The sequence below is a fragment of the Halichoerus grypus genome, chromosome 1 (assembly GCF_964656455.1).
Source record: "Halichoerus grypus chromosome 1, mHalGry1.hap1.1, whole genome shotgun sequence".
NCBI lineage: Eukaryota > Metazoa > Chordata > Mammalia > Carnivora > Phocidae > Halichoerus > Halichoerus grypus.
The window spans coordinates 149051427-149067623 of record NC_135712.1 but is presented as its reverse complement, the minus strand read 5'-3'; the positions used below and the strand labels follow the sequence as shown (position 1 = coordinate 149067623).

Genomic DNA, 16197 nt, shown 5'->3' with positions numbered 1-16197 from the left:
TATCACTTGGCATAATGTCCTCAAGGTTCATCCATATTGTAGCATATGACAGTATTTCCTTCTTTCTTTTAAATTTAAATTTAAATTTTTTTTTTAGAGAGAGCATGCACACATGCAGGGCAAGAGGAGGGGGAGAGGGAGAGGGAGAGAGGGAATCCTAAGCAGGCTTCTTGCCCAGGATGGAGCCTGATGTGGGCTTGATCCCATGACCCTGAGATCATGACCTGAGCTGAAATCAACAGTTAGACGCTCAAACGACTGAGCCACCCAGGCACCCCTATTTCCTTCTTTTTTAGGGCTGAAAACTATTCTACTGTTTGTATATACACATTTTGTTTATCCAGTGATGGATATTTGGGTTGCTTCTACCTCTTGGCTGTTGTGAATAATGCTGCTATGAACATGGGTGTGCAAATAGCTCTTCAAGATCCTGTTTTCAATTATTTTGTATATATATCCAGAAGTAGGATTGCTAAACTATTTTTAATTTTTTGAGGAACTGCCACACTGTTTTCCCACAGTGGCTGCACCATTTTACATTCCCACCAACAGTGCACAAGAGAAGGGTTCCAGTTTCTCCTCATCATTGCCAACACATTTCCTTTGCTTTACTAGTGGCCATCCTAGTGGGTGCAAGATGGTATTTTGAATTTCTCTAATGATATTTGAATTTCCCTAATGATTAGTGATACTGAGCATCTTTTCATGTGCTTGATGGCCATTTGTAAACCTTCTTTGGAGAAATGTCTGTTCGACTCTTTTGCCCATTTTTAAATTGGATTTTTTTGTTGTTGTTGAGTTGTCCTTGTAGCTTTTTGCTCATGTGCCATCTTGCTAGGAAAGGCTTGCCCTAAGTCTTCTCTGTTCCCAGCCCCCTCTATCCTCCCTGGTTTAGACTCAGCTTCCTCCTTGAAGCCTGTCATTTGGTAACGGTGCTTGCTGGAATAAGCTTAGCATCTTTTGGGTCATTAGGAACTGAGCATTATGTTGTTACCTTTGTATGTATTACTTATCCTGTGCGTGTGTCTTCTTTTTTATGGAAGCTGCTTGGGGAGAGGCCACATCATTTACCCTTTTCACTGTCAGTGCTTGGAGACAATCTCTCTAAGGAGGGGTGTCTAAAGGTGTGTTTGAGTAATATGAGGGCTGAATGTCACTGTTAAAACAATTAGGAAGCAAATCAGTTGCCACCCCTTCTTGGTGGCTGAGTGAGTGGTGGATAGAAGCGTGAGGCTAAATGCTGTAAAATGGCCTGAGAGATGATAGGTGACAGCAAGGTACAGGGAGTGGTAACATCATCCATGTTTACATTTTGGAGGCCTTTTATTCACTTGCTTTTTCTTTAATGTGTCAAGTCCACCTGTCAAGGCTTTTTGTGAGGCAAGTATTTATTTGAAAATTAGACACAGGAAGGCAGGTGTTATTCAAACACCTCTGAGGGCTCAGGAGGCACCTGGGGTGTGAGCATGGGACCTGTATCCCCAAGGAACATACTGTTGGCTTCCAGGGTGGGTTTGCAGTGGGGGGAGGTGGGTGGGCTCTTTGAAAATGGCATCTGGTGCTGATTCAAACTAAAGAACAGATGGAGAATTTGAAAGCTGTGACAGGGCTTCAAGTGTCTCATTGACCAATGACGTTTTCTCAGCCCTGAACCCAGCACCCAGTTCTGGTGGGCTGACTTTGGCTTCGTAGCTGCTAGTCTTGGCTTACAGGCGTTGCGGTACCTTCCACTTTCACCCCAGCAAACAAATGATACCAGGTGCAAACACAGCATTGGCATTAGGGGCAAGCCTCTCACCTCTCCACGTTGTCCTCTGGCACACCCAGCGTGCAGATGACAGTTTAAGAAATAGAGAAAAAGAATTAATTTCTTACCAACCCACCCGGCATGGGCATGGACTCTTATTGGATTTGGGAGGGCACCTAAAAATGTTCAAGTCTGATGTTTCTGCTTTTCAGTCATCTCCAAGGCTCAGACGACAAATAATGGAAGCATCTAGATTATTTCTGGTGGCAGCGGTGTTCTCAGCCCTATGCCGCGTCCTTTCCAAATGCCAGGGCAGTCCCTGTCTATTTCACCCCTTTTCATCTGTCCGCTGTTTTCAAAGCTGCAGGGTCCATTTCTGCATTTACTTCTGTTGCTGTGTTTCCTGGTTGTTGTTGTTGTTGTTGTTTAGAGAACTTTTAATGAGCTATAACACATGCAAGAAAGTACATAAATAATTTGTGCTCACTTTGATGAATTGTCATTTGGTTAACATTCTCAAAACGGACTTTCCCAATACCCCAGAAGCCCCTTCCCTGTGCCTCCCAGGCCACTCCGTCCTCCCTTGGAGCAGGGGGTGGGGAGGGGGTGTTCCTTGCTGGGTGGGGGAGAGCTGTGGCATCATGGCCCTGACCCCCTCCACCCACTGTTCTTGGTGGCCCAAGGCCTGGCCCTGGCTGTGCAGGGTGGACCCGAGGTGTGGTAATAGCTCTGGCCATCTGTGTAAGAGGGTGGGGTGGGGACCTACGTGCCTTTGTGGCTGAGCCATTGGGAGAGGCCCAAGATCCCCTCCCCCTCCCCCCGCCCCACACACACCGCCCGCCCCGGGAAGGACGTGCTGTTTCCATACAACAAAAAAGACCTTTGAAATAAAAATTGCTCATTTTCTCCTTTTTATTTTTTGGAAGTAAAAAAAAGAAAAATTCCTATAACTGGAAAGATGTCAGATTCTAAGATTTGGGGGTGATGGTAGACCCTCCTCCCCTTATTTGGAATTATTTGGAATCTGAGTTTGACTGGTCTTGCTGTTTTTAGAGAATGCTCTTCTTTTCCTGTTCTTCCCTGCTCTGCCCCCCTTCCTCCCTCACAGCAGAACTCATTTAGAGAGATTGATGGGGTTAGTAATCCTTTGGAGACAGTCCCTAGGAATTTTTTTTTAATGTAGGAGTCAGATTGACATGCGTGTGTATATATAATGATAATCGGGGCTAAACAGTCTTTTCTTTCTATAATTTATATTCAGAAATACTCTTCGTTGTTTTCCTACATGCATACTGCCTTTGACACTTTGATCTCTGACCTCACAGAATGCCTTAATTTTAGTTTAGTTTACTTTGAAAAACAATATTTGGATTTTCTAGGAATTCTTCAAGATCACTCCTTAAACAGTTTATGGCACTTAAAAAAAAACCAAAAACAAATGAGACAATAAACTAGACATTAAATGCAGAATGTCCTTCCTTAGAAGAGTCAGCATGCCCCATGATAAACATCCGCCTCTTTTTATGGTCTCTCCAGCCCAGAAATACAATAAAATGCAGTAAGCCCTTGAAACCAAGGGCTTTGCTGAGTCTATAAGCTAAAATAGAAGTCATTTGCCAGCCAACTGGATGGCTTGCAAGCCATCGGAATTGAGTCAGAGCTAAAAATTTAAAAAATCAACTACTTAGTAGAGTGGAGTGATTATATGCTTTGTGACGGATTTGTACAGCTCCTTGAGAAGCATGCTGTGAGCACAAGACAGTGTTAAGTGGGGAGGAAGGAAGGTTTGCGATTTAAGGAATAATAAGAGATTTGTTTTATGTAGTTTAATGTCCTAGGGCAAGAGCCAGTGAGTGTGTGGGCAAATTCACCTTTCCAGTAGTTTTGCCCTTGGGCAGAGAGTGGCCTTGTCAGGGGTCCTGGGGGTGGTTGCTTTGAAGGAATGAAGAGCAGAGAGGCTGGCAGGGCGTGACTTTCACCAGAGGATGATCTGAGGGCCCCAAAGAGGCCCCTGTCTCCCTCGGTGCCCTGGGTATTTCACTGGGCCCCAGACTGGTTATTGCAGGGGTATTAGGACCTGTGGGTAAGGCTGGGAGCCCAACAGCCACCGGGGCTATCTCAGGCGGTGGGTTTGATGGCTTCTCAGGCAGGAATTAGAAGTTTTGTTTGTTTGTTTAAAGATTTTATTTATTTATTTGAGAGAGAGAGAGAGAGAATGGGGTGGGGGGAGCAGAGGGAGAAGCAGACTCCCTGCTGAGCAGGGAGGCGGATGCGGGGCTCCATCCCAGGACCCTGGGATCATGACCTGAGCTGAAGGCAGACGCTTAACTGACTGAGCCACCCAGGCGCCCCAAGGAATTAGAAGTTTTAAATGGAAAATGGAAAAGAAAAAAAAGAAAAAGAAAAAAAGGAAATGGAAAATGTTTTCTAGTGAGATGAGGAGGGCCCTGAAATGGTGGGTTCCAGTCCGGTTTGTAGCACTCGCTAGCTCTGAGCCCACTTGGGGTTCCCATGTGGAAAACAGGAATTTCGGACTCCTGTGCCCACCCTCCAGGGCTGCAGAAGTCAAATGTGGGCCATATAAATGCTGAACATTGTGGCCTGTTGTGCATTTGACGTAGAGAAACCAAGATGTTAAAAATTCTGATTATTTTAAAATGTGGTATTTTAAGGAAATACATTTGTAGGCTAGAGTGAAGTGACCCAGTAGTGGAAGTGAGTGGCGCATGCGCACGAGAACCGGGCAAGTCCCCGGAGTGAACAGGAAGCCAACGTGAGTGGCGCATGCGCACGAGAACCGGGCAAGGCCCCGGAGTGAACAGGAAGCCGACGTGAGTGGCGCATGCGCATGAGAACCGGGCACGCCCTCGGAATGAGCCGGTCGGACCCCGACCAAGCTTGTGGATATTCGGACTTGTGTGGTCACACATGGAGTGCGCAGTTATGTCCGAGTGTGATGCTGGGGGTGTTCTTTGGTGGGTGGGGAAGGATGTACCCAGCCCACGTTCCTGCCGCTGGCTGCCATTGCAGGGTCTGTTGGACCCCAGTGCTGAGAGGCTGTCAGAGAGCTGACTAAGGGGTCTGTCTGTCCCTAATGGCCTCATCTCACATATGCCAAGCTATAGCCCACCTCAGAGCCCTCCCAGCCATTCCCTCAATTTCTTAGGCCTCTGCTCAGATGGCACCTCCTCAGAGTAGCCGTCTCTGACCTGCCTGTGGAAACCAGCCACTTTCTGGCATGAGGGAGCTTTGGGGTGAAATGGAAATGTTCTGTATCTTGCTTAGGGTCTGTCTACATGAGTGTACACCTTTGCCAAAGCTCATTGAATGGTATACTTGAGATTTGTGCATTTTGCTGTTTGTAAATCTACTTTGGAAAGAAGAACCATCAACATCTACTTGTAGTTAATGATGTGCATGCTGAAATCTTTCTGTAGGCAAAAATAGTCAAACACGGGCAGTGGTTCAACCTGCTACTTTGCCCTGAACCAGCTCAAAACAGGAGCTCCCCAAAGTGTGCCCTGCTGTCCAGCAGCCTCATGAGGGCTGGAGTCTGTCTCCCCCACCAGACTGACCCAGGGCTCTGACTGTTCATTGCTGTATCTTCAGGGCCTAGCACAGAGCCTGGCACACAGGAGGTGCTCAGTAAATACTTGCTGGGTGCCTAAGTGAACAGATGCACCTGTGAGGGATGCATAGCATACCCATCCTGGCCTGAGGGCCTCAAGGTGGCTGTTGGGGGTTGTCTTACCTTCAGCTGGTTCCCTTTTCCTGCCTTTCCTGCTCTCCCCCACTCTGGTGGTTCCCCAGGGCCTATCAGCTCTACCCCCAGCATGCACCCTGAGGCCAGCCCCTCCTCTCCTCTCCACTGCCCGCGTCCTGGGCCAGGCCAGCGTCCATTCTCACCTGGACGTTCACTTCCACTCTTGCCCACCTGCGGTCTCCACACAGTGGCTATATTGTCTTTCTAAACTGTAGAGCAGATCGTGCCACTCACCTGTATGAGACTCTGTCAGCTTCCCCTGCACGTCCACCAAAGTAATAGTCCCCAAGGTCTACAAGACCCCCGTGGGCTGACCCTGTCCCCTCTCTGACTTCTTTCTTCCCACCACAGTCCAGACCAGCCCGCCGACGACCTTCCTTTCCCTTGAACCTCCAAGCCTTTCTCACGTGCTTTCTCAGCACCTGATGACCGCACCCTCGTGCTCAGCATGGCTGGCGCTCTCTCCCTGACCTCTGTCCTTCCCACCCCCAGAGTCTCTGTCCCATAACCCCGGGTCTTTCCTTCCCAGGGCTCAGCACTAGGTACAACCCTTATTAGTCTGTGTGTTTGTTTGCTGTTTCTTCCTAGTAGCCTCCCAGGGGCTTGTTCTTGTTTGTATAGGTTGCTGATACCCCAAACAGTACCTGGTGCCAAGCTGTGGCTGGGCAGGAGGGAGGACGGCTTTCTGGCCCCTCTGCCCCTCTCCTCCCCCGGAACCACTTGGCATTGCCAGGGCTCTGCTTTGGGACCTCCTGGCACTGACGTTCCTGCTCTGACCCCCTCTCTGTCCTTAGGCCTGTGCCCACCGCTGGAAGAACATCTACTATGAAACAGACCATATCCTGCCCCATGGCTTCTGTTACATCATCCCGTCCAATCTCCAGGCCAAAGGCAGGACGCTGATCCCTTGCTATGAAGGTGAGCGCTGCTGATTCCCCACCCACACCCCCACCCCACCCCACCCCTGCCACAGTGCCCTGAACAACTCCCATCATCTCTGTTTCCCTCAACTTTCCAAACTCTAACTGGAGGGCAGCACTGGGTCCTCAGTGCGTCTCTTGGCACCCACGGCCCTGCCCAGGGAATGGGGGTGAGCAGGGGGCCATGGTTCCAGGCCCCACCCAGCCCCAGCCCTGCCCATCTCTGCCCCAGAGCTCACAGTGCTTACCTAGCTATATGAAGTCTCAGACCAAAATTCACCAAGCCTCAGCCAAGTGATCAGGCAGAACTTGGTTTTCTGGCACTGCCACATGCTGGGCAGCCTTGGGAGACCTACTTTCTCTCTTTGGACCTCGATGTCCTCGCCTGAAAATTCAGAGATTGGCTCAGATGGTCTCCATGGTCCCAGCTCCCAGATGGTCCTACAGCTCCTGTGGACAAATGTCCTGAGGCAGCAGGAAGAGGAAACCCAGGAGTCAGTCATTCCATAACGTCCCCAGGCTGACTTTCCTTCCCATCTGGTCCCCATACTCTCATAACAGTTTGAAGACCTCTTTGCCAAGGGGCACTTGGGATCTTGGAAGGAAATGTATTTTCTCAGGCTCCCTGCTTAAAACGTCCAAACGCCATTGAGCTGATCATCATTATTTTTTTAAGTTAAAAAAAAATCTTTGTTGAGCTGATCATTATTTAGCTCAGTTGAACTTGAGATTTAAGGATTCAGGAAATGCTCTCCTTTTCATCGGTTTTACAGTTTGTACACTCCGGTGTTCTTTGCCTAATTCCGAGGGAGCTAGCTCTTGTTCCCTCTCTAAGTGCTGTGCTATTTATATTTTAATTCTCCCTCTAATTTACTTGCTCGGACCGAAGTCTCCACTAGCCTGTGTCCACGTTTCCTCTGGGCCTCCCTGGGGTTTCTTAGGCTTCCAATTTTGCGGCCACCAAAGATGGTTCTGAGAAATGCTGTCTGGACACATGCATTTTTCTGCCTCCTGGAGGACCCTCCAGGGCCCTGAAGGGGACCCTGGTGTCCCAAGCAGGTGTTCTGTGCAGTGGCCCCATGGAAGAACTGGCAGGTTCTCCGCAGGAGGCACGAACCCTGTCCTTCCATGAGGGCGAGCCTTGTTCTTTTCCTCTGTGTCAGCATTGAACTCTGGCCCTGTTTATCTCTGTATTGCCCCAGTCAGAAGAAAAACTCCATCTGAAAAATGGATATAATGTAGTTGACAGAGAGGGACAGATAGTAGAAATACATCAATAAGGGGTCAAGGCTGTGTTCTGACTGCCCCAGCTTATTCCTCACTGCCCCCCAACCCCCAAGAAGAAAAGGGGAAGCTCCTGGAGCAACTCCTCAGGTAGCTCGTTGGCCTGGGGAGAGGTGAGGGAATCGATGGGGGTGCTGGAGTCAGTGATTGTTGAATCCAGACTAGTTATGCAATAGGACCAGGATGTTGGTTTTCCCAGAAGACGTGTTGTGAAATAAGGACATGTTGCTGTCCCCGGTGATTCCTCTGTATCCCACCGTAAGCATCAGAATGCAAAAGGTAAGACCTCGGAAGAGGTTGCTAGAGCTTTGTAGCCACCGTGGCTCACGCTTGCACATGATGTGTCGTTAAGTGGCTGTGAGCTCAGCACTGGACCAGTGTTGGTTTGGGGACTTTATGCCTTCTCTCATTTAATCTTCACAACTCCCTTCACTTGGGTTTGAATATGGGTAGTTTTCTGGAGGTCATTCCAGAAGACCCCAGTGGGGGTGTGGGAAGCAAGAAGAGGAGGGAAGGCAGCCCATAAGTGATGCTACCTACAAGTTACCATCATGGGCAGCTGGGGCCCAGTCTTTGGGGAGCTCTGGGGCCAGCAGAGAACACACCTTGGGATTATCCACCTGAGGCGTGTAGGGGCTGGAGTCTTTCCACCATTCTGTCCTGCCGTGTGTGGGGGCAGGGAAGGCCCCCCGGCAGGGAGATGTAGGTGCTGGCTGCCAGGCTGCATCCTGGAAACGGTGAGGGCGGCGGGGTCTGGGTGGGGCCCCTGATGCTTGGCAGGAAGGTGGAAGCCTGCATGAGCCAAGGAGGAGCCACGGCAGGGCCCGGTGACCTGTCGGTTCAGGGTTGCTCCACATGTCCCTCATTCACAAGCGTGTGAGAGCTCTGAGCTGAGGCCTTAGGAGGTGTGGTGTGTTTCTTCCCCCTTTGGGTGCTTGGGACCCTCACCATGGAATGTGCCCCCTGTGACTCACTGATCCCAGAAGAGCTATGTGTGGAACAGACCTGAACCGAACCTGCAGCTGAGCCCAACTAGATCAGCCAAAGCCCAGCTGATCTGTGGGAGTCGGAGTGGGACAGGAACGCTTGTCATTTGTCACAGACATTTCATGGTCGTTATGCAGTAATAGCTGATGTGGGGCTCATTGCGTGATCCCAGATTCCTCACACAGTGGTGGATGGACAATCAACCCAGGCTGCCAGGATTGCTCTTTGACTGTACCTTGACTTAATGGTGGCCAAATGGAGCCAGCAAAGAAATTAGCAAAATGGTGGTACCCCTGCCCAGTCTTCCTTCTCCATGGGCACACACACACTTCTGTGTGCTAACTCATTCATGGGGCTGGGGAGTGTTGGGGTATAAGAGCAGCCCCTAGAAGAATGGGGCACTGAGGAGAATGCTTCTGTGGTTTTTGTTCCTGTAGGAGGCAAGGGGTGGTAAACGCTCAGATTTCTCTAGAAGACTGAGTTGGCAGGATGTTGTCCCAGTTAGAGGACCCTTGCCTGTGCTCTGTTGGCTTTGGGGATGTCCCCCTCCCAGTTTTGTGGGCTACTTTGGGTCTTAAAGCAACTATATTTTTCTCTTAATGTGGAAAAACTCAGTGACTCAAGCTCTCTGTTCCAAGTGAGGGATCACATTACAGCTAAGTACAGTACAACAGAAGTATTTCAGAATTTGACAAGACATTTTGGATATCATCTTGACGAGCCTATCTTTACTGAGGTCTAGAGATGTGGTGTGGCTTGCTCAAGGCCAAGTTTTTCTTTCCATTCTGTTATTCATGTGTCATGCAATGGAGAGGCAAAGTAGCATGGTGGCTAAAGAGCACAGGCTCTGGACCTAGACTGCCGGAGTTCAAGTCCTGGCTTTGCCCTTGTGAATGTGCCTAAGCTACCTCAGGGTTCTGTGAAGAGGACGAAGTGAGGTAAAACTTGTCCATTCTCAGAGTAGTGCCCAACGTGTGTGTGTGTGTGTGTGTGTGTGTGTGTGTGTGTGTACGCTAAGCCTATATATGCTGATATTCCATATTTTGTGCATACTATATGCTAGGCAAATGTGTTAATCACTGTGGGGTGACTAATTTGTCTGCTAGGAATAGAGTCCACATAATCTTAAGTGCCTCATAGATAAAACCCAAGTGACACAGCCCCAGCTGTCGAGAAGTTCCCCATCTACAGGGGAAAACAGAGGAAACATGATGTTTCCCAAGTGGGAGAGCTGTGTGGGGAGAGAAGTTCATGCCAGTGTGTCCCGCAGGGCACCTCTCCCCAAAGGCCCAAGCTGCATCCAAGCTCTAAGTGGCATTAAGACGGCTTATTTCATGTAAACCTGGAGAAATGGATGCCCGCTTAGAGTCTGCTGCTGACGGGGGCTCCTGGAAGAGAAGAATGATGGGAATCCACTGTTGGTCATGGCAGTGGGTGCTGGGAGGGGAGGAAGGGGCCCTGCCTCTTCTGAGTGTGCCTGCTGTGGAATAGCTGAAGGACCACTGAGGAACATGGGGGCTTGGTGGGGGGCCGCTCTTCCGTGCTTCTGTCTCTATGGCCTCAGGCCTGTGGCTGGGCCTCCATTGCATTACCTCTGACGGTTCTCATCGGGTGGCTCCTGAGAAAATTCAGAAGTGCTCAGAAAGACCACACATTGTTCTCTCATTGTGGCCTTATTTTGGGTCTCCCGGAGGGGCACCTGTGCTTGTTTCAGAACGTTGCCAGGTTGGTTTAATAGATAAAAGCCTCGAAGTCTGTGGGCCCGTGTCTAGACTGTGTCGAACTTTCGAATTCTTAAAACATCGGTCTTTGGCACAAAGACATTTTTCTCATGACTTTTCAGGTGCTTCCTGTTTCTGGTTGGGTGGGAAATGCTATCAGAATATCCTGTTTGGAACCAGGAAATGTAGAGGGAATGGGAAACAAAAATGAATTTCGGACACAAAGTAAAATAAACCAGTGGAGCATACCATTATTAAGTCAGCCGTTTAGTTTGTGTGGGATATGAGAGCAGCATCATTACTACCATATGTTGTTTGGTTTTATCCGAGTGTGTGAGAAAATGAGAAGTTCAGCGGGATGAAGTGGGGGAAACTGTAAACTGAAGAGCGAACACTCTGAGACCTGTTACTATTAACCAACTTGTATTTTAGGGCTCCCCGAAGTTAAGTCAGTGCATTGTTAATATCAAGCACAGAGATTTCTTTCATCCTTTGCCCTTGAGCCCGCCGAGACAAGAAGCCAGAGCTTGGCAGGAGTGGGGCTGTAAACAAATCATCTTTTTTTTTTTTTAAGATTTATTTATTTTAGAGAGTGCACATGTGAGCGGGGCGAGTGGCAGAGGGAGAGAATCTTCAAGCAGACTCCCCGCAGAGCATGGAACCCCACTGGGGGCTCGATCTCACAACCCATGAGATCATGACCTGAGCCGAAACCAAGAGTTGGACGCTCAACCGACTGAGCCACCCAGGAGCCCCCAAGTTATCTTTTTATTGTGACAAAAAAGCCTCACTAATCTGGAAAAATTGGGGAGGCTTTTTTTTTTTCTTTTTAGCTCTGCTACATTAACAAAAAGTGTTCCAGGTGAAACACAGATAAAGAAGCACAATTAGAGGACCATTGTATGTTAGACCCTGGCTTTTCAGAATCTGGCTTTACTGCTCACTTGTTCCCGTGGTTGAACCCATGGCTCCTACTTTGTCTGGGTGACTTTGGGTAAACCATCTGAGCCTCAGTGCTCTCATCTGTAAAATGGGGAGATTAACCTACTGAAGAGGTATTTGCTCAGTGTGAACACTCGATAAGTACGAATTTTTTAGTTAACTTAAGTATCCTTAAGCCTTCAGAGAAGGTTTCTAGCAAATCCTGCTTTAATGAATAGATAATGGAGGGTAGAAAGTTGGGTATTACAAAAATGATTTTAAGACTCCATGAAAAAAAAAAGACTCCATGAAAAGATGATAATTTCTTAAGTATCTTTAAAGATCCTATTTGCACAATTTATTTGCCGGTAAGCACTCCTCTCCCCTTTTTGTAGATGATCTAAAGTTTAATTCATGCCGTGTTTAAATGTTCTCAAGTTAGGAATTGTTGGGGTCTGAATTTATCCAATTTCACTGTGCTTTAAAATTGTCCCATTGATTCCAAAGATTTCTGTGCCACTTTTTTTTTTTTTTTTAATCTGGGGGTGACTGGCCTTTTATTCCCAGTTGCTTTTGGCATCTCTCAAGACAGTGCTCATTTCTAGAGAAGGAAATAGATCACCCATTCACATGTGAAGTTTTCTCTCCCTGTCTAGTGTTGAATGCTGTGGCTCTGCAGGGGATAAAAATCAATCAAGAGCCATTTACAAATGAAAAGGACTTGAGGTTTTGTCTTATTTTGTTGTGTTTTTCTTTTGTTTTGGAGAGAACCATAAAAAGCTAAGTTGATCCATTTAAAAATTCAAGAACAAGCCCCATAAATTTTTTATTAAATAAAGAACTCTACATTTACATAGGATTTTATGGTTTCTAAAGAGCTTTCATAAAAATTATCTCATTTAAGTAAATACAGCAAATTTAGAAACAGATGTAGTTCTGTATTATAGCCAGTTAAGGCGGAGAGGGACCCTGAGGTGGAGAGAGAGGGAGGGAGGGTACCTGGAGGGAAAAGCCAGGGCCAGAGGAGGTGACCAGGTCTCTGGCAGTGGCTCTTGGGGCTCAGGGAACCCCATCGAGCTTTCAGTTTGGTGCCAAGAATTTTTTTTTTAATTTTTTATTGTTATGTTAATCCCCATACTTTACATCATTAGTTTTAGATATAGTGTTCCATGATTCATTGTTTGTGCATAACACCCAGTGCTCCATGCAGAACGTGCCCTCCTCAATACCCATCACCAGGCTAACCCATCCTCCCACCCCCTCCCCTCTAGAACCCTCAGTTTGTTTTTCAGAGTCCATCGTCTCTCATGGTTCTTCTCCCCCTCTGATTTCCCCCCCTTCATTCTTCCCCTCCTGCTATCTTCTTTTTTTTTTTTCCTTAACATATATTGCATTATTTGTTTCAGAGGTACAGATCTGAGATTCAACAGTCTTGGTGCCAAGAATTTTTACCATGGGCACAAATATATTCTATACTTCCAACGTGTTTCCATACATTGTGTGGAATTATTGACTGCTTAAGCTATATTGTCTAATATTTTCCTTACGGATGTCTAAATTTTATGAATCTCCTCTTCTAAAATTGCTAATCTGTATGACGGGTGTCTTGGGTTTTTTTTCTTTTCAGAGAAACTGACAGATTCAGATTTACCTACTGGCTGCCAGGGATCATGTTAGGGTACTTAACATATATGATCATACTGAGTAATGACTTCATTTTGGGGGTAAGAATTCTTATCCCCATTGTACAGATGAGAAAACAGTCTTGGGGAGGCTGATGAAGGTCACAGGCTCATTAAGTAGAGAAAGGATTGTTGGCATTGAAGTTCAATAGCAGGTTTCTTTGTACCACCTGTTCTGTTGGGAGGCTGGTTTTCTTTGGGGTTACTGGCATGCTGTGGCCCCTCACTGAGCAAAATCTATTATGTGATAATTTTAGTATGATTTTTTAGGACACTCTACTGGGGACTTCTCGAGCTATGTTGCAATTTTACAGTTGTAGACACAAAATGTAGAGTCCCAGCAGGTGCAGGGGGCAGGTGGGGCCCCTCAGCCTGATAACATTTTACTGGGAAGCCCCTCTGCTCTATGTCCTAGATCTTTCCTTACTGTAAGCATTTGGTTTTCACATCTGAACAGTGGTTTGACTGTCCATGTTTCAGTGGTAGTTATTCCATGAGTCTGTTCAGTTTTGGTCATCATGTGAATTTTCCTCAGCTCTGAGCTGGGACTCTCACTGAGATGTGACTGTCCCATGTTCAGGGTCACTTTTTTGGAGGGGTGAAAGATAACATAATGTACAACATCTTGGGCATTTCGGGCTGCTTGTAACAGATACACCACAGACAGAGTAACTTAAACAACAAACATTTATTTCTGACTGTTCTGGAGTCTGGGAAGTCCAAGATCAAGGCCCTGGCCTATTCAATGTCTGGTGAGAGCCCTCTTTTGTGTCCTCATGTGGTGGAGAGCAGAGAGCGGCAAGCTCTCTGAGGCCTCACAGAAGGGGACTAATCCCATTTATGGGGGCTCTACCCTGGTGGCCTCATCTAATGCTAATCACCTCCCAAGGGAGTATGGTTTCAATATACGGATTTTGGGGGGACACCTATGTTTAGTCTGTAACACACAGTAAGTTGAAGTTGCTTACTTCTGCTTCTAAAGTAGGGAGTTGGCAAAGTTGGTACTAGATTCTGGGTGGAAGGAACTATTTAAAGATTACAAAACAGTAAAAATTTTGAAACATTTTTGTAAAAAATACATAACACAAAATTTACCATTTCAGCCATTTTTCAGTGTGCCATACATACATTCACTATGGTACAGCAACCACCATATCCATCTCTAGAACTTTTCCATCGTCCCAAAATGAAGCTCTGTCCTCCTGAGTTCTCTCCTTCCCCCCATCCTGCCCCCGCCCCCCCCAGCCCTGACAGCTGCCATTCTACTTTGTCTCAATGAGTTTGACTTCTTCAGAGACCTCATGTAAGTGGAATTACGCAGTATTTGTCCTTTTGTGACGGGCTTATTTCACTTAGCATGATGTCCTCAAGGTTCTTCCATATCATAGCATATGTTAGAATTTCCTTCCTTAAGACTTAATATTCCACTGAATGAATGTATATACCACATTTTGTGTATCCATTCATCCATTGATGGAAAACACTTTTTTTCAAGGAAGAAAATGTTCTCACGGTGAATGTGCTCCATGAAGCAAGATGGTGTGGCGGAAACAGATTGGCAGTCAGGAACCCCACCCTTTAATCCTGCCTCAGGCTCATTTGCTGTGTGGCTGTAGACTACTTGCTCTCTCTGAGCAATAGTGACTTCATCTGTAAAAGAAATGGATGGGATTCGAATTATATAGACATGCTGTAAAGATCTCTTCCCCTCTTAAAGCTTCTCTTACATAATTGTAAGTTGCTAGCTTTATGCAGTTTGCCTTTAATGCCCACCATTGCTTAATTGTCCATTATTTTGATAAAATGTTTTCCCTTCCTCTCTAACCTAGCTATTTAGGTCATTTACCGTTTTTTTTCTTCCCATTTAGACTGTGGTCCCTCACAACTGTGGGCAGTTTTGTCTTTTTAGTTTTATATGTTGAAATGGCCTGGTTACTAGTAGAGATCTGTCTGCCCAAGTTCATTGTCCTCTAAATTGTTTAATGACCAATTATTTGGTATTCATTCAGAAATTGAGCCAAAACTCAGGAATAATTTGAGACTAGAAAGCTGTTTTTTTCTCTAGTTCATGGCTAAGTTCAGGAGCTATGGAAAAAAACAATTTTAAAATTGATGCATTAAGAAGACTATCTTTGAAAGAGATTAGTAGGAATAATATCTTACACTGTCCATAGATCTTGATCTTTCCATGGGTTGGTTTTATCCCACCAGCATTTCAGGAGGAGTACAGGAAGTGACCCCACCCAGTTTAATTCTTGAATGAATTAAAATTCATTAGTGTAAGTTCCATGTATTGAGTTGTGGGTTGCGAACATGTGGAAACGAGTATTTTTTCCTCTCTGAATTGCCTTCTGTTTAAACAGGGTTTAGTAAAACCAGCAGCTAAACCAAGGAAAATACTACCATTTTTAGAGTGGAGGAACCATATAACTTAATGAATTGTGTGTGACGCCGGCCAAGTAACTCAAACCCACCCACAGCAGAGAGACCGAGCTTTCCAACCTGTTCCTCCGTGCTCCAGGTGATTTTCAGGTCCCCTTGTTCAACCACATCTTTTGCTTCCGAGATTCAGTTCCCCTGGATTTAGCAGTGTCAGGTTGGTTGCAGGAGGACAGCGGGCTGCTGTCGTGCCAACCCTGATTCCCCTTTGCTGCTTCAAGGTGGAGAAATGTTTTGTTCCCTGGCGGCGAGGGACGGAACCAGCTTGTTGTAGCTCTCTGCCCGGCCACATCCTGGGGCAGGTGGCGACTGGGTGGACGTGCCCAGGAGCCGCCCGCAGCAGGGCCCCCAGCCTGTGTGTGCGCAGGAAAAGTGCTTCTGGGAACACCGGAGACTGGAGGAGGTCCCACCCCATCCTTCCAGCCTGCACTGCCTGGACTTCTCAATGGAGGGAGGGATTGTGACCTGGGGGGTTTCTTGAGGACACTGGGATGGGGCAGCTTCCTGTTTCCATACCTACCTCCCTTCTCAGGAAGGAGGAATTCTTCTTGGGTATTCTATCTTGTTCCTCCTGAGGCCCCAAAGGAGATGGGATTGCCCAAAGTAGAATTAGCCAGTCTAGGTTTGGAAAGCCCAGAAACATCAATCCTGTGGGTCCCTGCCGCGCTCCAATCACGACTACGACTATCCTTAGGCCTCTGGGGTTAGTGGTGGCTCTGGGTGGAGAACTCAG

General features: G+C 47.1%; 1 protein-coding gene across 2 annotated transcripts in view; it reads left to right on the top strand.

Annotated features, from left to right (window-relative positions):
* The window catches only part of ITGA9 (integrin subunit alpha 9), a 331177-nt gene that overhangs the window by 21258 nt on the left and 293722 nt on the right, over window positions 1-16197 (top strand). For both annotated transcript variants that reach the window (XM_036094209.2, XM_036094208.2), the window contains exon 4: window positions 6305-6428. In XM_036094209.2, coding sequence (XP_035950102.1) covers window positions 6305-6428 — 124 coding nt within the window. The remainder of the gene's footprint in view (window positions 1-6304; window positions 6429-16197) is intronic.